This window comes from Triticum urartu, chromosome 3A, assembly GCF_056163025.1.
Source record: "Triticum urartu cultivar PI428250 chromosome 3A, HENAU_Tu73, whole genome shotgun sequence".
NCBI classification, from domain to species: Eukaryota; Viridiplantae; Streptophyta; class Magnoliopsida; order Poales; family Poaceae; genus Triticum; species Triticum urartu.
In genome coordinates this window covers 510,796,371-510,819,092 of record NC_141875.1, presented here as the reverse complement: position 1 = coordinate 510,819,092, position 22,722 = coordinate 510,796,371, and the positions used below count along the sequence as shown (strand labels likewise).

General features: G+C 47.5%; 2 protein-coding genes and 1 pseudogene across 2 annotated transcripts; 2 read left to right on the top strand and 1 right to left on the bottom strand.

Annotated features, from left to right (window-relative positions):
* Window positions 1–5,708: 5,708 nt before the first annotated feature.
* LOC147980310 (uncharacterized) lies at window positions 5,709–6,227 on the bottom strand. Its single transcript, XM_087515552.1, has one exon. It carries the CDS (start codon window positions 6,225–6,227, stop codon window positions 5,709–5,711), a length of 519 nt encoding a protein of 172 aa, XP_087371678.1.
* Window positions 6,228–7,774: 1,547 nt separating this feature from the next.
* Window positions 7,775–9,433, top strand: LOC125529335 (serine carboxypeptidase-like 2). Its single transcript, XM_048693752.2, has one exon. The coding sequence runs from the start codon at window positions 7,821–7,823 to the stop codon at window positions 9,279–9,281; it is 1,461 nt and encodes a 486-aa protein (XP_048549709.2). The 5' UTR covers window positions 7,775–7,820; the 3' UTR covers window positions 9,282–9,433.
* A 1,102-nt stretch (window positions 9,434–10,535) lies between these two features.
* On the top strand, window positions 10,536–11,456 carry LOC147980309 (uncharacterized; annotated as a pseudogene).
* The last annotated feature ends 11,266 nt before the right edge of the window (window positions 11,457–22,722 follow it).

Below are 22,722 nucleotides of genomic sequence, written 5' to 3'. Positions count from 1 at the left end.
CCACTATCGTTTTGGGGTTATGCATTAGAGACAGCTGCATTCACGTTAAATAGGGCACCATCTAAATCCGTTGAGACGACACCGTATGAACTATGGTTTTGCAAGAAACCTAAGCTGTCGTTTCTTAAAGTTTGAGGTTGCAATGCTTATGTGAAAAAGTTTCAACCTGATAAGCTCAAACCCAAATCAGAGAAGTGCGTCTTCATAGGATACCCAAAAGAAAATGTTGGGTACACCTTCTATCACAGATCCGAAGGCAAGATATTCGTTGCTGAGAATGGATCCTTTCTAGAGAAGGAGTTTCTCTCGAAAGAAGTGAGTGGGAGGAAAGTAGAACTTGAAAAGGTAAATGTACCTGCTCCCTTATTGGAAAGTAGTTCATCACATAAATATGTTCCTGTGACTACTACACCAATTAGTGAGGAAGCTAATGATGATGATCATGTAACTTTAGATCAAGTTACTACCGACCCTCGTAGGTAAACCAGAGCGAGATCCGCACCAGAGTGGTACGGTAATCCTGTTTTGGAGGTCATGTTACTTGACCATGACGAGCCTACGAACTATGAGGAAGCGATGATGAGCCCAGATTCCGCGAAATGGCTTGAGGCCATGAAATCTGAGATGAGATCCATGTATGAGAACAAAGTATGGACTTTGATTTACTTGCCCATTGATCGGCAAGCCATTGAGATTAAATGGATCTTCAAGAGGAAGACGGACACTAATAGTAGTGTTACTATCTACAAAGCTAGAATTGTCGCAACAAGGTTTTCGACAAGTTCAAGGTGTTGACTACGATGAGAGTTTCTCACTCGTATCTATGCTTAAGTCTATCCGAATCATGTTAGCAATTGCCGCATTTTATGAAATCTGGCAAATGGATAAACAAAACTGCATTCCTTAATGGATTTATTAAAGAAGAGTTGTATATGATGTAACCAGAAGGTTTTGTCAATCCTAAAAGTACTAACAAAATATGCAAGCTCCAGCGATCCATCTATGGGTTGGTGCAAGCATCTCGGAGTTGGAATATACGCTTTGATAAGTTGATCAAAGAATATAGTTTTATACAGACTTGCGGTGAAGCCTGTATTTACAAGAAAGTGAGTGGGAGCACTACAACATTTCTGATAAGTATATGTGAATGACATATTCTTGATCGGAGATGATGTAGAATTATTCTGCAGAGCATAAAGGAATGTTTGAAAGGAGTTTTTCAAAGAAAGACCTCGGTGAAGCTGCTTACATATTGAGCATCAAGATCTATAGAGATAGATCAAGACGCTTGATAAGTTTTTTCAATGAGTACATACCTTGACAAGATTTTGAAGTAGTTCAAAATGGAACAGTCAAAGAAGGAGTTCTTGCCTGTGTTACAAGGTGTGAAGTTGAGTAAGACTCAAAAACCCAACCACGGCAGAAGATAGAGAGAGAATGAAAGTCATTCCCTATGCCTCAGCCATAGGTTCTATAAAGTATGCCATGCTGTGTACCAGACCTATTGTATACCCTGCCCTGAGTTTGGCAAGGGAGTACAATAGTGATCTAGGAGTAGATCACTGGACATTAGTCAAAATTATCCTTAGTGGAATAATGATATGTTTCTCGATTATGGAGGTGACAAAAGGTTTGTCGTAAAGGGTTACGTCGATGCAAGTTTTGACACTGATCCAGATGACTCTAAGTCTCAATCTGGATACATATTGAAAGTGGGAGCAATTAGCTAGAGTAGCTCTGTGCAGAGCATTGTTGACATAGAAATTTGCAAAATACATACGGATCTGAATGTAGCAGACCCGTTGACTAAACTTCCCTCACAAGCAAAACATGATCACACCTTAGTACTCTTTGGGAATTAATCACATAGCGATGTGAACTAGACTATTGACTCTAGTAAACCCTTTGGGTGTTGGTCACATGATGATGTCAACTATGGGTGTTAATCACATGGTGATGTGAACTATTGATGTTAAATCACATGGCGATGTGAACTAGATTATTGACTCTAGTGCAAGTGGGAGACTGAAGGAAATATGCCCTAGAGGCAATAATAAAGTTATTATTTATTTCCTTATATCATGATAAATGTTTATTATTCATGCTAGAATTGTATTAACCGGAAACATGATACATGTGTGAATACATAGACAAACAAAGTGTCACTAGTATGCCTCTACTTGACTAGCTCGTTGATCAAAGATGGTTATGTTTCCTAGCCATAGACAAAGAGTTGTCATTTGATTAACGGGATCACATCATTAGGAGAATGATGTGATTGACTTGACCCATTCCGTTAGCATAGCACTTGATCGTTTAGTTTATTGCTATTGCTTTCTTCATGACTTATACATGTTTCTATGACTATGAAATTATGCAACTCCCGTTTACCGGAGGAACACTTTGTGTGCTACCAAACGTCACAATGTAACTGGGTGATTATAAAGGTGCTCTGCAGGTGTCTCCGAAGGTACTTGTTGGGTTGGCGTATTTCGAGATTAGGATTTGTCACTCCGATTGTCGGAGAGGTATCTCTGGGCCCACTCGGTAATGCACATCACTATAAGCCTTGCAAGCATTGCAACTGATGAGTTAGTTGCGGGATGATGTATTACGGAACGAGTAAAGAGACTTGCCGGTAACGAGATTGAACTAGGTATTGAGATACCGACGATCGAATCTCGGGCAAGTAACATACCGATGACAAAGGGAACAACGTATGTTGTTATGTGGTTTGACCGATAAAGATCTTCGTAGGATATGTAGGAGCAATATGAGCATCCAGGTTTCGCTATTGGTTATTGACTGGAGACGTGTCTCGGTCATGTCTACATAGTTCTCGAACCTGTAGGGTCCGCACGCTTAAAGTTCGATGACGGTTATATTATGAGTTTATGTGTTTTGATGTACCGAAGGAGTTCGGAGTCCCGGATGAGATCGGGGACATGACGAGGAGTCTCGAAATGGTCGAGACGTAAGGATCGATATATTGGACGACTATATTCGGACAGCGGAAAGGTTTTGAGTGATTCGGGTATTTTTGGGAGTACCGGGGAGTTACGGGAATTCGTATTGGGCCTCAATGGGCCATACGGGAAAGGAGAGAAAGGCCTCAAACGGTGGTCGCACCCCTCCCCATGGGCTGGTCCGAATTGGACTAGGGAGGGGGGCGCCCCTTCCTTCCTTCCTTCTCCTTTTCCCTTCCCTTTCCTTCCCTCCTACTCCTACTACTTGGAAGGGCTCCTAGTTCTACTAGGAAAGGGGGAATCCTACTCCCGGTGGGAGTAGGACTCCCCTAGGGTGTGCCATAGAGAGGGTCGGCCCTCCCCCTCCTCCACTCCTTTATATACGGGGGCAGGGGGCACCCCAAAGAGACAACAATTGATCTCTTGATCTCTTAGCCGTGTGCGGTGCCCCCCTCCACCATAATCCACCTCGATCATATTGTAGCGGTGCTTAGGCGAAGCCCTGCATCGGTAGAACATCATCATCGTCACCACGCCGTCGTGCTGACGAAACTCTCCCTCAACACTCGGCTGGATCGAAGTTCGAGGGACGTCATCGAGTTAAACGTGTGCAGAACTCGGAGGTGCCGTGCGTTCGGTACTTGATCGGTCAGATCGTGAAGACGTACGACTACATCAACCGCGTTGTGTTAACGCTTCCACTTTCGGTCTACGAGGGTACGTGGACAACACTCTCCCCTCTCGTTGCTATGCATCACCATGATCTTGCATGTGCGTAGGAATTTTTTTGAAATTACTACGTTCCCCAACACTGGATTCCCCAGCTCCTCCGCTGCCGTCTGAAGAGTTCCTGGAGGGCCGATGGGCAGGCTAGGTCCTCGCCAGTCCGATGCCCCTGCCGCTTTCCTTGGGGCAGCACTCCAACCGGCGTCCTTTAGCATCGAAGACCTTGAAGAACATCAGGGAGGCGCCATCGTATTCAAGATGAATTACGAGGGCACCCTCCGTGCGGCAGACCCGGGCGATCTCACCCCAGTCCCGGGTCATATAGACCTTGCCCGGAGCGACGACCGCGACCTCCACTCCGGTCGTGAGGGTGCTGCAGCCGGCGTGCTGCAGCTAGAGCTCCAGAGACCCGCTCGGCGGCATCTCGAAGGCGAAGGAGGGAGGAAGGCGGATCCAAGAGCTTGGGGGCATGGCGGCGTGAAGCACGAGCTCACAGGAGGAGCCCTCGGCGTGGACTCCAGGAGGAACTACGCGCACCGCCGTGACTTGCCGGCGTCGACGGCGGCACCGTCGGTGTCGCTCGACGCCCTCTTCCCCAGGGCCCTCGATTCGGGCGTACAAGGGCAGTGGAAACCCAGGTGGCGGCCGCTCGTACCAGGGCCTCGGCGCCTCCTGCCAAGCACCCTCATCTCGGCGGCAGGGGACTAGCCGTTTCTTTGGCGGAAGAGGGTCAGGACCTTCTCAGGGGGCCTTTCCTTTCTCTTCTGCAGAAAACCGGCGGATTGGTGCCATTGGCGTAAGGAGAAGCAAGGACAAGGAAGGAGAAGGAAAGGAGTAGCAAGAAGGGATAAACTAACGAGGCTCACGCGGCTCCGTACTTATAGCCGGAGAAGGCCAACCGCCGGCCACCACGATCACAGCTAATCATGACCCATTTCTCTACATGCAGGGACTTGACAAGTCGTGCAGTTGCCGAGGCGTCGTGGGGAAGCGCAGATGCCCACGTCCAATCAATCGCGACGCGGCGCCCAAGGCCGCAGGCTATTGGGGCCCGCGGCGCTTCGCGCTTGCCCCTTAGCTTCTCTGCTAAGCCAAGCCCGGGCGCGCCTTGGGCCCGGGGGCTACTGTCAGCATTCTGGGAACGGGGGTCCCCAGACTTGCCTACCTGCGGCCTGCGGCGTGGCTCGAGTGGGGGCCCAGTGCGGCCCAGCCTCATCAGCTCAAGCTCAAGACCCTCGCAAGGGGCCAAGCCTTGCGAGGCGGACGACAGGAGGCTTCCTCAGGAGCAGCCTAATCAGGCAGGCTCGCGAGGAGGCAGAGAGATCAAGGCAGGGGTGCCTCGCGAGGAGCCCATGACGCAAGCCATGACGATCGAGATTAGGCGGGCGCCGGCCTGCGTAGTGTCCTTGTTTCCCCTTCGGTGCAAAGGGAGCAAGCACAGGCCAAGGCATCGGGCAAAGGTTACCATTCCGGTGCAACGAGACCAAGACTAGCAGAGCGGCAGGACGGAGGTCACCGTGGAGCCCAAGACGGCGTCATCACCAGTGCTTTTGGTAGCCGAAGACCACCTTTGGTCAGGATAACTTGTACTAGATGTTCCCCTTCAAAATGGCCAATTGTTGGCGCCCTTCTCGCTCATTTTTTGGGAAGAGGACCAGGGCCTCTATAAATAGGACTAGCCCCCCAAAAGAAGGGAGAGGTCCAAGGAGGAGAAAGGAGAAGAGAGAGGTCCAGAGAGAAAGAAAGAGAGAAAGGTCCGGACCAAGTAGAACACACTGCACCAGCTCAAGAACACCTCTCATGAGGCCGTTCTTCCCCTGTATTGTTCATCATCAGCCCCTGAGGCAATCCACTACACCACACACTGGAGTAGGGTATTACACCACATCGGTGACCCGAACCAGTATAAACCTCGTGTCCCTTGTGTGTTCTTCTTTCTAGCCTAGATTTCTTGCCAGCCATAGAAGCGTGAGTCGGTAGGGGAAAGATCTCCGTGCGCACCCCAGAGTTCGAACCTTAAGGGTCTGCCGGAACCTGAAATCCGACAGACTCCTCCTCCTCCTCCTCCTCCTTGACGTACTCGAGCTCGCCGTCCATGCCGCCGCTGAGGTCCACCGTGTCATCCTGGGTAGAGAACCCGGGGGACGCGGCGACCGCGGCCGATCCTGCCGCGATGATGTCGTCCATGTCGGCGTCGGTCTCGTCGGTGTCGCCGATGTGCGACGTGGAAGCTTGTGAGAAGGGCAGCACGCCACGGCGGAGAGGGGGCGTCGGGGAGCACGCGTAAGCCGGCGGCGAGTAGTTGTATGAAGGGTACTTCACGCCGGGGAAGGCGGGCGAGGACGTGCGCTGGGTTGGGTGTCCATGGGGGAAGGTGACGTTGGGGTTGAACCCACTGTGCACGTCCCCGTCGACGTAGCCCGGCGACGGCGTGCATCCCCATGGTTGCGGCGATGACAAGAAGCCGGACGGAGAGCCGACGCTTTGCTGGCTCCAAGGTACGTACTGGGCGTGGCCGCCTGGTGGATTCATCATCCCCAAGCGAGTCGCCTCGGCCTCGGCTTGGTCCGCCGCAGCCGCAGCGGCACGCACCGCGTTGTCACGGGATTTCTTGGCGATCGCCCTGTTCCGCCTGTCGGCGGTGACGGCCTCCCGTCGCTGAACTTCCACCCTCCACTCGGCGTTTGTCATGCCCGGTGGCTTGGACGGCGGCACCCTCGGCTTCCTCTGCTTCAGCTAGGCGACGGAGACGGTCACGGTGGTCGCAACGCCGGGGATCACATACTTCTTCGGCGACATGGCGGCGGCTGGGAGGCGAGCGGGAGGAAAGGAGAGAATGAGAGGGAAATTGGGGGCGAGGGCGGGAAGAAACGGCGGGAAGAGGCTCTCGTCTCGCCGATAGAGCGGCCCCACGCTCCTTTTCATTTGTGCCGGCGCCCCCAGGCGCGCCCCAGCGCGCCGGGTTCGGCCTGGGTCCACCGGCACCAGTTTCGGCCCGAACGGCGAAAAACGGGCTACTGGGGGCACGACTGGGTCGAATTTTGAACGCCAGCGCGGCCAAAACGCCTGAGGATGGCCTGTTGGGGCCGCGGCTGGAGATGCTCTTACCTACAGTTGTTACATAACCTACGTGAACTTCCTTTCCCTCCAACTAAACATTTCCCCCCTAATTTTCAGGTGGGCTCCAGCCCTCTCTAACACCTAATTAAAGCCTGTCAAATCATTCCATATGTGGGTTACCTGACAACCTCTTCTTAGATGTAGCATCGCTACTCTCCTCACGCTTTCTCCCTCCAAAATGGACAATGCTAGACCTACCTACGTTCTGTTACGTGTTTTACGTAAACAGTGACATGGAAAGAGATTATTGGGTCTATAGGAGGGCACGGCCCCACCCCCGTTAGAATAGGGGGCCGATAAGTTTAGTTGTATGAAAAATTACGTAGGCCTTCGTAGGTACTACGTAGGTGTAGGATTATCGCTCCAAAATTACCGCTAATGTGCTCTGCAAATCGCAAGAGAGTAGCAGGGCATGGTCCCGATCAGAGCCTCGAAATCACTAGTTGAGAGTACTCGATGCAAAGATCACTCCAACTCCCCAGGTTGCGACAAGTGGCGCCCATGCAACGCGCCACTTGTTGCAACCTGGGAGTTTTTCTTTTTTCGTAGATATGTTTATTTAAAACGCTTTATCTCTCAAACCGTTTGTCCAAATCTCAAATCGCTTCCACCGTTGGATTTCTCACATCGAGATCTTCAAAACCTAGATCCCATGTTGATAGGTTTTGACGTATTTTTTTTCACGAAAAAAGCTGGCCAAAAAACCGGACGAAAAACCGAACCGGGAGCATGGGCTTTTTCCCTTTTCTATAAGAGGCACGCCCGTGTCTCTCACGAAATTATAACCGTGCCTGTTGCGGAAATAAAACCGTAACTCTTACAAAAAAAAGAGAGAAAACGCGATTTTTTTTCGTTTCCGAAGAGTCACGCTGATTCCATTTTATTGTGCTCCTCGTGCCACACGCTTCGCCGCGGGAGCGCGTCCTGGGGCGATTTGGCTGGAGGATAAAACACCACGGAGCGGTTCCCGGTTCAGTGGTGCTGCGAGAAACTCGTCCTCCTGTTGGAATGCCACACCTGCAAGCGCTCCAGCAGAGCAAGCTAGTCCACATGGCCAGGCTGCTCCTCCTCCTCCTCCTCCTCGTGGTCGTCGACCTGGCCTTCGGCTCGCCGGCGGCAGCGTACGAGCGGCGGCGGAACGCCATCACGCACGTCAAAGGGTTCGATGGCCCTCTGCCTTTCTACCTGGAGACGGGGTACGTGGAGGTGGACGACACGCACGGCACGGAGCTCTTTTACTACTTCATCCAGTCGGAGCGCAGCCCGAGGGAGGACCCCCTCATCCTGTGGATCACCGGCGGCCCCGGCTGCTCCGCGCTCTCCGGCCTCTTCTTCGAGATCGGCCCTCTCAAATTCGACGTGGCCGGCTACACCGAAGGGTTCCCGACCCTCGTCTACTTCGAGGACTCGTGGACCAAGGTGAGCAACGTCATTTTCCTCGACGCGCCCGTCGGCACGGGCTTCTCCTACGCGCGGGAGGAGCAGGGCCTCAACGTCAGCCTCACCGGCACCGGCGCGCAGCTCTGGGTATTCCTCGAGAAGTGGATCGCCGACCACCCCGAGTTCGCCTCCAACCCGCTCTACATCGGCGGCGACTCCTACTCCGGCTACCTCGTGCCGGTCACCGCGCTCGAGATCGCCAACCATAATGATGCCGGCCACGCAAGCGGAGGACCCAAGCTGAACCTGCAGGGCTACCTGGTGGGCAACCCTGGCACGGACGACAGGTACGACACCCCGGGCAAGGTGCCTTTCATGCACGGCATGGGGCTCATCTCCGACGAGCTCTACGAGGCGGCGCAGGTCAGCTGCAGCCGGGACGACTTCGTCACGCCGAGCAACGCGCGGTGCGCCAACGCTCTCGACGCCATCAACCTGGTCACCACCGACATCAACCCCGTGCACATCCTGGAGCCCTTTTGCGGCCTCGCGCTGCGAGACCCCGGCGGCGCCACCGTCTTCACGAAGACGGCAAGGCTGCTGCTCCAGGACAACCTGCAGCACAGGCTGGCCCTCCCCGTGGAGTGCCGGGACAACGGGTACCGGCTGTCGTACATCTGGTCGGACGACGCGGAGGTGAGGGAGACGCTGGGCATCCGCGACGGCTCCATCGGCGCGTGGAGCCGGTGCACCACGCTGTCGCATTTCCGGCACGACGTGCGAAGCACAGTACCGTACCACGTCAACTTGACGCGCCGGGGCTACCGAGCGCTGGTGTACAACGGTGACCATGACCTGGACTTCACCTTCGTGGGCACGCAGGCATGGATCAGGACGATGGGCTACCCCGTGGTGGCGCCCTGGAGGCCGTGGTACTCCAAGCAGCAGGTCGCGGGGTTCACGACGGAGTACGCCCACAACCTCACCTACGCCACCGTCAAGAGCGCCGGGCACACCGCGCCGGAGTACCGCCCCAAGGAGTGCCTTGACATGCTTGACAGATGGACCTCGCCAGCCGGCAAGCTCTGACTCCGCCCCATTGCGAACACGCATTTCGTGGATGAATATTTCATTTCACAAAACATCTTAGTACTAATGTGTAAGTCAAATGGCTCGCGTGTGTGTGTGCTATTTCAAAAAAACAAAATGGCTCGTGTGTCGACTTAGAAATAGTTGCTTCACATGTGTGCATAATAGAAATAGCAAAATCAAGTGATCAATGGTCAAATATGCTTGGAGTCCGAAGTCTGACCAGTATATGGCATTATTGTAGTGGTTAGCCATCCACTTCATGTGTACACGTTTTGAAATCAAATCTAAGTACAGTACTTTGGAAAATAAAGTTGGACCAATAGAAGGCATTACCGTAGCGACAGGGGGTAGAGGTTTGTTACCAACACGCATGTTTTGGTTTTTATTTGATTTGATTTTACTGAGACTGTCAGACTCTTAGAGCATCTCCAGCCGCGCCTCCAACAGGCCCTCTCAGACGACTTTTTCGGCGCCGGCGTCGAAAAAACGTCCCAGTCGCGCCCCCAGAACGCCGAAATTCGCCGGTTCAGCCCGTTTTTCGGTCCAGCGACCGCAGGCCGAACCCGGCGCACTCGAGGGCGCTCGGGGGCTCCGGCACAAGGGAAAAGCACGGCTGGCCCACGCCGTCAGGCGAAAAGTCAAGTATTTCTTCCCGACTCGCCTTCCACCCTCCCCCCCCCACCCCGCGCGCGCGCGTGCGCGCTCGGCCGCCAACAGCTGTATCCCGGCGCCGCCCACCGCCCGCCACCGCCAGATAGCCCATTCCCGCCGAAAAAAGAACAGAGGTTTCGCCGCGGCAACCCCTCCGCCAGCAGCTGGGCGTTTTTCCCGCCGTTTCTGGTACGCGCCCACCGCGCCCGTAAGGTGTTCGGTGATTTGCCTGCCTAGGCAATGGACTCGGACGACAAGGAAGCGCTCGCCGCGCTGCTGGAGAAGGAAGCCGAGGCCGACGTCCAGGAAGAGGAACACCTCATGGTGCTCGCCGCCCTGCTAGCGAGCAATGAAAAGCCACGGCGAGGTGGCTCGGCGCCGGGGCGGATGAAAGCAAAGAACCGGCACCGTCTCGAAGGCTACTGCATGCTCTACTCCGACTACTTCACTGACAGAACATTTCGGCGCTGTTGTCGGATGAGCCGAAAGCTCTTCCTCAGGATTGTGAATTCCATCCGGGAGTTCGACATGTAATTCAAGTGCAAGAAGGATTGCACCGGCAAACTTGGATTCACCTCGATCTAGAAGTGCACGACATCGATGAGGATGCTTGCATACGGAGCTCCCGGTGATTCACTCGACGACTATGGGCGCATGGCCGAGTCCACCACCATTAAGTGTTTCTACAAGTTCTGTCGGGCAGTGGTGGCAGTGTTTGGACCGCAATACTTGCGTACACCCAATGCGGAAGACACTGCTCGAACCCTAGCACAGAATGCAGCAAGAGGATTTCATGGGATGCTTGGAAGCATCGACTACATGCATTGGAAATGGAAGAACTGCTCATTTGCTTGGCAGGGGATGTACAAAGGCGCCAAAGGCGGTTGCAGTGTAGTACTTGAGGCGGTGGCCACACAGGACCTCTGGATTTGGCACTCCTTTGGTATGCCAAGAACTCACAATGACATCAACGTGTTGCAGTGCTCTCCTGTCTTTGCCAAGCTTGTTGAAGGTCATTCTCCTCCGCTGAACTTTGAGGTCAATGGACGGCACTACAACAAGGGGTACTACCTAGCTGATGGCATCTATCCGAGATGGTCTACATTTGTGAAGACTATCTCAAACGTTGTGCCAGGAGGCAAGAAGTCCCACTTTGCCAAGGTGTAGGAGGCTTGCCGGAAGGATGTCGAGCGAGCATTTGGTGTGCTCCAATCTCGATTTGCTGTTATCCGGTACCCTGCTCAGACATGGTCGAAAGATCAAATGTGGGAGATCATGACTTGATGTGTCATCTTGCACAACATGATCATCGAGAGCGAGCAGGAAGAGCCAGTGTTTGACACTAAACCATACTACAGGCAGGGTCCTCTAACCGAAGTTGATCACCAGCTACCGGTAACCTGGACTGCCTACCTCAGTATGCGTCAGGAGATCTGAGACCCACAGGTGCATCATCAATTGCAGCAGGATCTAGTGGAGCACCTATGGAGGCTCAAGGGCGACGCCTGGCGTGACGTATGATGAAATATGAGTTTTTTTGTTGAACTATATAATTTATATTGAACTATTTGTTCTTGCACTATTTTGTTGAACTATTTGATTTTCTGTGATGAACTATCTGATGAAAATATTTATGTTAAGAATTCAATGCCGAACCACGATGAACCACGCTGAATATGAGCTGATTCTTGCCCATATGGGGCCTTTATTCGCCGAAAGTGGGCCGAAAACTGGGCTAATATCGGCGCCTGGGGGCGACGGCTGGACGCCCAACCGCCCCCAGCGCCGATTGTACCATCGGCTCGCCCCCAGGTGGCGATTTTTATGCCTCCTGTGGGGGCCAACGGCTGGAGATGCTCTTATTGTGCTAGCCAAGATATGCCAAGAACGCAACACCTCTATACCTTGCAGGTTCCTCTCAAATCGTTAACTCATGCGAGCAGAAAAATAGGCAAAACAAAAAGAAGAGGTCGCTATCCTAAAACCGAACGAAGTGTAGCATGGATGTCACACAAGGACCCTCTCTCAAGCAGGCGTCCGAGAAAGATTTCTACAAAACCCTTGGAACTGTGTGCCCACCAAGACACCATTCTCGCCCCTGTCATGTCAAGACTTGGTTGTTATTCAAATTCAAACACACCGCATGGTTCAAATGAAGAAAATAACATGATAAAAGCAAGACTACAGAGTGTTATGGAGATGTTAGTGATGCTCAACAAGATCATGTTGGAGCTAGGTATAAACTTCTTGGTTCTCGATCCTACGACGCACTTCGAGGAATGCCTAGATCCTATTAGGACCGTGCTCTCGCTCAACAAGGATTTCCATTGGTGATGTACTGAATGTTCCCAAACATGTGTCTCTCATATTCAATGATCATGTTATGCAAGATGATGCAACTAGTCATGATTTGCCATAGAACTTTGGAGTTCCAATACTCAGCAGGGCCACCAGCGATTGCAAAGCACTCCTAAAGCACACCAAAAGCTCTCTCCACATCCTTTCTAGTTGACTCTTGACGTGTTGCAAGGTGATAACTTTTGCTACCTTTTAAACGCGGAATGTTTTGACAAATGTGAATCATGGAGGATAGATGTCACCTGCAAGGTAGTAAACCATCATGTACTCATGACCATTGGTTGTATTGTTGCAAGGAGGAGCATCTCCGACAACAAGCCTAGCAAACAATGGTGATCTCAATAGCACATTCGGGTCATTGTGAGAGCCAGGAAATCCAAAGAATGAATGCCAGATACATAGATCCTCTGATGCAACATCCTCAAGAATGATCGTTGGATCATTGAAGTGGCCTTTGTATTGACCTTTCCATCATGTTGGACAATTCTTCCATGTCCAGAGCATGCAGTCAACTGATCCTCTCGGTGTCTTCCTCGCTGGGTGCCCTCAAGTACTCCAGCCCAAAGACATCAAGCACTTCTTTTGCGCCCATATGCTAGAACTTGAACAGCCGCAATACACTTCATCAAAGGGCTCACACTTATCTCTCTCATGCATTCCTTCTAAGCTTGAACCGATCATCATACTTCTCCATGGCTTTTGGAATGGTGAGAAAGAGACTTGTGTGCATCCGAAAGAGGTGGCGAAAATACTTCTTTGAATAGGTTAGATTAGGGTCAAAATAATCTCTCATAATCTTGGCCTGACCCTTGTCTATTCACGATTGAGTTATATGTGGCAAAATTGCGATCATCTCCTCAGCCACCAAATATCATTGTTAAAAATCATGCCAACGACAATTTCGAAGTCATTATCATCTTCTTCCTTCACAGGATGACGACGAGTCCTCGAAGATAATCTCTCTCATCTTCTTCATCTTCAATTGAAACAATGCGGTGCAATTCAATTGGACAAAACAAAATGAGACAAAAAATACTCACCTAGGCAAAACGTCGAACACTTGCAAGGCGGTGGTGCTCTACGGGCCGGCCAGTGTTGAGCCCAAACTAGCGAGCGGTAAGGAGTGGGGATGACCGACAAAGGTGCGCAACACAGTGAGATGCCAAGTAGACAACGAGGAAGAAGATCCGAGGCGATTTTTTATGAAAGGGTTGACGCGACGACATTTCATCTCATCTCAGGCGACTACGACGGTCGGCGAATAGCTCGGACTCTGGCAGAAAAGCAGTGAGGGCCAAGGGAGGCAATGAGGTAAAGGTGGGTACTTGCTAGCGCCGATGTAGTGGGGCTTGGAGTTGGAAAAGTCGGCGCAAAGTTTACTTGGCTGCCTCGAGTTCGAGTGTTTTTTAGGCGCCTACAGGGCTGAGGAGTAATTTTTTTTACTTCACTATTCGGTTCACGACTTTGGCTAGGTGTCGGTTTGAGGAGTAACTGGAAATTTTACTCCTATAACCGGATTTAGGGGATCGACTAGAGATGCTCTTAGGCTTTGGAACACGGTTATTGAGAAATTCTACATCGTTGACATGGACACTTCCTTATGGCATTTGGTGGACCCCGTCGAGGATTGATAGCAAGTACAAGCACGGTGGGCACCCCCAACAGAAAAGCCCAACCTCTACACTGTTATTGATCATCGAGCCATTTACATGCAACTAGTGAAGGAAATATGCCCTAGAGGCAATAATAAAGTTGTCATTTATATTTCCTTATATCATGATAAATGTTTATTATTCATGCTAGAATTGTATTAACCGGAAACTTAGTACATGTGTGAATACATGGACAAAACAGAGTGTCACTAGTTTGCCTCTACTTGACTATCTCGTTGAATCAATAATCGTTATGTTTCCTAACCATAGACATGAGTTGTCATTTGATTAACGGGATCACATCATTAGAGAATGATGTGATTGACTACACTCATCCGTTAGCTTAGCATGATGATCGTTTAGTTTGTTGTTATTGCTTTCTCCATAACTTATACATGTTCCTATGATCATGAGATCATGCAACTCCTGAATACCGGAGGAACACTTTGTGTGCTACCAAATTTCACAACGTAACTGGGTGATTATAAAGGTGCTCTATAGGTGTATCCGATGGTGTTTGTTGAGTTGGCATGGATCGAGATTAGGATTTGTCACTCCGATTGTCGGAGAGGTATCTTTGGGCCCTCTCGGTAATGCACATCAATATAAGCCTTGCAAGCAATGTGACTAATGAGTTAGTTGCGGGATAATGCATTACGGAACGAGTAAAGAGACTTGCTGGTAACGAGATTGAACTTGGTATTCAGATACCGACGATCGAATCTCGGGCAAGTAACATACCGATGACAAAGGGAACAACGTATATCGTTATGCGGTTTGACCGATAAAGATCTTCATAGAATATGTGGGAGCCAATATGAACATCCAGGTTCCGCTATTGGTTATTGACCGGAGACGTGTCTCGGTCATGTCTACATAGTTCTCGAACCCGTAGGGTCCGCACGCTTAACGTTCCGTGACGATCAGTATTATGCGTTTATGTGTTTTTGATGTACCAAAGGTAGTTTGGAGTCCCATATGTGATCACGGACATGAGGAGGAGTCTCAAAATGGTCGAGACATAAAGATTGATATATTGGATGACTATGTTTGGACATCGGGAAGGTTTCGAGAGAGTTCGGGCATATACCGGAGTACCGGGGGTTACCGGAACCCACCGGGGAGTCAATGGGCCTTAATGGACCATAGTGGAAAGGAGGAGGAGGCGGCCAAGGTGGAGGCGTGCCCCGCCCAAGCCCAATCCAAATTGGGAGGGGCGGCGGCCCCCCTTTCCTTCTCTCCTTCGCACCCTTCCTTCCCTCTCCTACTCCAACTAGGGAAGGGGGAATCCTACTCCCACCGGGAGTAGGACTCCCCCCTTTGGCGCGCCTAGGAGGCCGGCCCTCTCCCCCTCCCCCACTCCTTTATATACGGGGGAGGGGGCACCCCATAGACACACAAGTTGATCATTGATCCCTTAGCCGTGTGCGGTGCCCGCCTCCACCATAATCCACCTCGGTCATATCATCGTAGTGCTTAGGCGAAGCCTTGCGATGGTAGCATCATCATCACCGTCATCACGCCGTCGTGCTGACGAAGCTCTCCCTCGACACTCAGCTGGATCGAGAGTTCGTGGGACGTCACCGAGCCAAACGTGTGCAGACCGCGGAGGTGTCGTACTTTCGGCACTATGATCGGTCGATCGTGAAGACATACGACTATATCAATCGCGTTGTCATAACGCTTCTGCTTACTGTCTATGAGGGTACGTAGACAACACTCTCCCCTCTCGTTGCTATGCATCACCATGATCTTGTGTGTGCGTAGATTTTTTTTAAATTACTACGTTCCCTAACAGTGATATCAGAGCCAGGTTTATGCGTAGATGTTATATGCACGAGTAAAACACAAAGGAGTTGTGGGTGTGGGTATATACAGATTGCTTGTCGTCACTAGTTGTTTCTTGATTTGGCGGTGTTGTTGGATGAAGCGGCCCAGACCGACATTACGCGTACGCTTAAGCGAGACTGGTTCTACTGACGTGCTTCGCACACAGGTGGCTGGTGGGTGTCAGTTTCTCCAACTTTAGTTGAACCAGATTCAATGAACAGGGTTCTTTCTGAAGATCAAAAAGAAATCACTGTACCGCGTTGTGGTTTTTTGATGCGTAGGTAAGAACGGTTCTTGCTCAGCTCGTAGCAGCCACATAAAACTTACAACAACAAAGTAGATGACGTCTAAATTGTTTTTGTAGGGCATGTTGTGATGTGATATGGTCAAGACATGATGCTAAATTTTATTGTATGAGATGGTCATGTTTTGTAACACAGTTATCGGCAATTGGCAGGAGCCATATGGTTGTCGCTTTATTGTATGAAATGCAATCGCCATGTAATTGCTTTACTTTATCACTAAGCGGTAGCGATAGTCGTAGAAGCAATAGTTGGCGAGACGACAATGATGCTTCGATGGAGATCAAGGTGTCAAGCCGGTGACGATGGTGATCATGATGGTGCTTTGGAGATGGAGATCAAAAGGCACAAGATGATGATGGCCATATCATATCACTTCTATTGATTGCATGTGATGTTTATCCTTTATGCATCTTATTTTCCTTAGTTCGGCGATAGCATTATAAGATGATCTCTCACTAAATTTCAAGGTATGAGTGTTCTCCGCACCGTTGCTATAGTTCGTCATGCCAAGACACCATGTGATGATCAAGTGTGATAAGCTCTGCATTCACATACAACGGGTGCAAGCCAGTTTTGCACACGCAGAATACTCAGGTTAAACTTGACGAGCCTAGCATATGCAGATATGGCCTCGAAACACTCAGACCGAAAGGTCGAGCGTGAATCATATAGTAGATATGATCAACATAGTGATGTTCACCATTGAAAACTACTCCATCTCACGTGATGATCGGACATGGTTTAGTTAATATGGATCACGTGATCACTTAGATGATTAGAGATATGTCTATCTAAGTGGGAGTTAAAGTAATTTTATTAATTGAATTTTAATTTATCATGAACTTAGTACCTGATAGTATTTTGCATTTCTATGTTGTTGTAGATAGATGGCCCATGTTGTTGTTCCGTTGAATTTTAATGCGTTCCTAGAGAAATCTAAGTTGAAAGATCATGGTAGCAATGATACGTCTCCAACGTATCTATAATTTTTGATTGTTCCATGCTATTATATTATCAACCTTGGATGTTTTATATGCATTTATATGCTATTTTATATGATTTTTGGGACTAACCTATTAACCTAGAGCCCAGTGCCAGTTTCTGTTTTTTCCTTGTTTTTGAGTATCGCGGAAAAGGAAAACCAAACAGAGTCCAATTGACCTGAAATTTCACCGGAGATTATTTCTGGACCAGAAGAAGCCCACTGAGTATCGAAGATGGGCCAGAAGAGTCCTGAGGCACCCACGAGGGTGGGGGCGTGCCCTACCCCCTGGGCGCGCCCCCTACCTCATGGCCGCCTCGGAGACCCCCCTGACTTGTCCCCGACGCCAACACCTCTTATATATACCCAAACTTCCAGAACATAACCTAGATCGAGAGTTCCGCCGCCGCAAGCCTCTATAGCCACCGAAAACCAATCTAGACCCGTTCCGGCACCCTGCCGGAGGGGGGAATCCCTCTCCGGTGGCCATCTTCATCATCCCGGCACTCTCCATGATGAGGAGGGAGTAGTTCACCCTCGGGGCTGAGGGTATGTGCCAGTAGCTATGTGTTTGATCTCTCTCTCTCTCTCTCATATTCTTGATTCGGCACAATCTTGATGTATCGCGTGCTTCTCTATTATAGTTGGATCTTATGATGTTTCTCCCCCACTACTCTCTTGTGATTGATTGAGTTTTCCCTTTGAAGTTATCTTATCGGATTGAGTCTTTAAGGATTTGAGAACACTTGATGTATGTATTGCATGTGCTTATCTGTGGTGACAATGGGATATTCACGTGACCCACTTGACGTATGTTTTGGTGATCAACTTGCGAGTTCCGTGACCTCATGAACTTATGCATAGGGGTTGGCACACGTTTTCATCTTGACTCTCCGATAGAAACTTTGGGGCACTCTTTGAAGTTCTTAGTGTTGGTTGAATAGATGAATCTGAGATTGTGTGATGCATATCGTATAATCATACCCACGGATACTTGAGGTGACATTGGAGTATGTAGGTGACATTAGGGTTTTGGTTGATTTGTGTCCTAAGGTGTTATTCTAGTACGAACTCTAGGACAGATTGAAGGGAAAGAATAGCTTCGTGTTATTTTACTACGGAATCTTGAATAGATCGATCAGAAAGGATAACTTTGAGGTGGTTTCGTACCCTACAATAATCTCTTTGTTTGTTCTCCGCTATTAGTGACTTTGGAGTGACTCTTTGTTTCATGTTGAGGGATAGTTATATGATCCAGTTATGTTATTATTGTTGAGAGAACTTGCACTAGTGAAAGTATGAACCCTAGGCCTTGTTTGAACGCATTGCAATACCGTTTATGCTCACTTTTATCATTAATTACCTTGCTTTTTTTATATTTTCAGATTACAAAAACCTTTATCTACCATCCATATTGCACTTGTATCACCATCTCTTCGCCGAACTAGTGCACCTATACAATTTACCATTGTATTGGGTGTGTTGGGGACATAAGAGACTCTTTGCTATTTGGTTGCAGGGTTGTTTGAGAGAGACCATCTTCATCCTACGCCTCCCACGGATTGATAAACCTTAGGTCATCCACTTGAGGGAAATTTGCTACTGTCCTACAAACCTCTGCACTTGGAGGCCCAACAACGTCTACAAGAAGAAGGTTGTGTAGTAGACATCAAGCTCTTTTCTGGCGCCGTTGCCGGGGAGGTTAGCGCTTGAAGGTGTATCTTTAGATCTTGCAATCGAATCTTTTTGTTTCTTGTTTTATCACTAGTTTAGTCTATAAAAGAAAATTACAAAAAATGGAATTGAGGGTACCTCATATGCTTCATCTTTTTAATATCTTTCATGAAAATAAGGATTCCGGTAATTGTGCCAAAATGCTAGAAGAAGAATGCACTAAAATGTTTGGCACTAAATCTTTGAATGATGAGCATGATTGCAATGTTGTTAGTATGAATCCTTTGAATATACATGATGCCAATGATATGCAAATCCACAAGCTTGGGGAAGCTATGTTTGATGAAGATGATATTTTTTGTCTCCCAAGTTTTGATGAGCAAATTTATTACGATGATAGCATGCCTCCTATTTATGATGATTATATTGATGAAAGTGGGTTTGGAAGAGTGTCAACTTTAGGAAGTGATGATCCCACTATTTTGGAGGATGTTGAATCTTATTGTGATAATTATAAAAGTGGATTTGGAGAGGTCATGACTTTATTTAGTAATACTTCCACTATTTCGGAAGAGGTTCCAATTGATTATGAGAACAAAGTTGCTATCTATGATGATTATTGTGATGACTTGTATGCTATTAATAATAATGATAACCATGAAACTTGTCATCATGATTTTAGTTTTCAATTGAATTATGCCTCACATGGTAATTATTTTGTTGAGTTTGCTTCCACTATTATTCATGAGAAGAAATTCGCTTATGTGGAGAGTAATAAAATTTATATGCTTGTAGATCATGAAAATTATTATGAGGGAGGAATATATGTTTGTAGGAGTTGCAATAATATCAAGTTTCCTCTCTATGTGTTGAAAATCTTGAAGCTATGCTTGTTTTGCCTTCCTATGCTAGTTGATTATTGTTCCCATAAGTTGTTTGCTCACAAAATCCCTATGCATAGGAATTGGGTTATACTTAAATGTGTTAGTCATATTCTTCATGATGCTCTCTTTATGTTTCAATTCTTATCTTTTATGTGAGCATCATTGAAATCATCATGCCTAGCTAGGGGCGTTAAACGATAGCGCTTGTTGGGAGGCAACCCAATTTTATTTTTGTTCTTTGCTTTTTGCTCCTGTTTAGTAATAAATAATTCATCTAGCCTCTGTTTAGATGTGGTTTTATCTTTTAATTAGTGTTTCTCCCAAGTAGAACCTTTGGGAAGACTTGGGTGAAGTCTTTGCGATCTTGCTGTAAAAAACAGAAACTTTTGCGCTCACGAGATTAGCTGCCATTTTTTACTGAAGATCGCGTTTAGGTTGATTCTTTTTGTAGATGATTAATAGACAAATTCCTCAGGTCCACCAATTTATTTCAGAATTTTTGGAGTGATATAATTATTCGAAATCTCCATATTACTACAGACTGTTCTGTTTTTGATAGATTCTGTTTTCTACGTGTTGTTTGCTTATTTTCATGAATCTATGAGTAGTATCGGAGGGTATGAACCATAGAGAATTTGGAATACAGTAGATATTACACCAATATGAATTTAGAATGAGTTCACAACAGTACCAAAAGTGGTGATTTATTTTCTTATACTAACGGAGCTTACGAGTTTTCTGTTAAGTTTTGTGTTGTGAAGTTTTCAAGTTTTGGGTAAAGATTCGATGGACTATGGAATAAGGAGTGGAAAGAGCCTAATCTTGGGGATGCCCCGAAGGCATCCCCTCTTTCGTCTTCGTTCGTCGGTAACTTTACTTGGAGCTATATTTTTATTCACCACATGATATGTGTTTTGCTTGGAGCGTCATTTTATTTTATTTTGTTTTGCTTGCTGTTTCAATAATATACCAAGATCTGAAATTCTTAAATGTTAGAGAGTCTTCACATAGTTGCATAATTATTCGACTACTCATTGATCTTCTCTTATATATTTCGGAGTAGTTTGTCATTTGCTCTAGTGCTTCACTTATATCCTTTTAGAGCACGGCGGTGGTTTTATTTTGAAGAAATAGATGAACTCTCATGCTTCACTTATATTATTTTTAGAGTCTTGTAGAATAGCATGGTAATTTGCTTTGGCTATGAAACTAGTCCTAATATGATAGGCATCCAAAATGGGTATAATAAAAACTTTCATATAAAGTGCATTGAATACTATGAGAAGTTCGATACTTGATGATTGTTTTGAGATATGAAGATGGTGATATTAGAGTCATGCTAGTAGAGTAGTTGTTAATTTTAGAGATACTTGTGTTAAAGTTTGTGATTCCCGTAGCATGCATGTATGGTGAACCATTATGTGATGAAGTCGGAGCATGATCTATTTTTTGATTGTCTTCCTTATGAGTGGCGGTCGGGGACGAGCGATGGTCTTTTCCTACCAATCTATCCCCCTAGGAGCATGCGCGTAGTACTTTGTTTCGATAATTAATAGATTTTTGCAATAAGTATGTGAGTTCTTTATGACTAATGTTGAGTCCATGGATTATATGCACTCTCACCCTTCCACCAGTGCTAGCCTCTCTAATACCGCGCACCTTTCGCCGGTATCATACACCCACCATTACCTTCCTCAAAACAGTCATACCTACCTATTATGGCATTTCCATAGCCATTCCGAGGTATATTGCCATGCAACTTTCCACCGTTCCATTTATTATGACACACTCCATCATCGTCATATTGCTTTGCATGATCCTGTAGTTGACATTGTATTTGTGGCAAAGCCACCATTCATAATTTTTTCATACATGTCACTCTTGATTCACTGCACATCCCGGTACACCGCCAGAGGCATTCATATAGAGTCGTAACATGTCACTCTTGATTCACTGCACATCCCGGTACACCGCCGGAGGCATTCATATAGAGTCATATTTTGTTCGAAGTATTGAGTTGTAATTCTTAAGTTGTAAGTAAATAAAAGTGTGATGATCTTCATTATTAGAGCATTGCCCCATGTGAGGAAAAAAATAGAAAGGCCAAAAAAAGAGAATGCTAAAAAAATGAGAGAAAAAGAGAGAAGGGGCAATGCTACTATCCTTTTACCACACTTGTGCTTCAAAGTAGCACCATGATCTTCATGATAGAGAGTCTCCTATGTTGTCACTTTCATATACTAGTGGGAATCTTTCATTATAGAACTTGGCTTGTATATTCCAATGATGGGCTTCCTCAAAATGCCCTAGTGGTGGGAAGGGGCTGATGCCTTCCCACCCACCCAGGTTCAAGGCTTGGTACTTGCAATTTGGGTTTGTTGCACCAATTATGCTGTAGGGGGTTCCCTTATAGTCTTTCTATCAAAAAAATGCCCTAGGTCTTCGTGAGCAAGCGAGTTGGATGCACACCCACTTAGTTTCTTTTTGAGCTTTCATACACTTATAGCTCTAGTGCATCCGTTACATGGCAATCCCTACTCACTCACATTGATATCTATTGATGGGCATCTCCATAGCCCGTTGATATGCCTAGTTGATGTGAGACTATCTTCTCCTTTTTGTCTTCTCCACAACCACCATTCTATTCCACCTATAATGCTATGTCCATGGCTCACACTCATGTATTGCGTGAAGATTGAAAAAGTTTGAGAACATCAAAAGTATGAAACAATTGCTTGGCTTGTTATCGGGGTTGTTCATGATTTAAATATTTTTTGTGATGAAGATAGAGCATAGCCAGACTATATGATTTTGTAGGGATAGCTTTCTTTGGCCATGTTATTTTGAGAAGACATGATTACTTTGTTTGTATGCTTGAAGTATTATTATTTTTATGTCAATATTAAACTTTTGTCTTTCAGATTTGAATATTCTTGCCACAATAAAGAGAATTCAATGGATAAATATGTTAGGTAGCATTCCACATCAAAAATTATGTTTTTATCATTTACCTACTCGAGGACGAGCAGAAATTAAGCTTGGGGATGTTTGATACGTCTCCAACGTATCTATAATTTTTGATTGTTCCATGCTATTATATTA

Coding starts and splice junctions, on each gene's coding strand:
- LOC147980310 (XM_087515552.1), bottom strand. CDS start 6,227: ATGATGAATCCACCAGGCGGCCACGCCCAGTACGTACCTTGGAGCCAG.
- LOC125529335 (XM_048693752.2), top strand. CDS start 7,821: ATGCCACACCTGCAAGCGCTCCAGCAGAGCAAGCTAGTCCACATGGCC.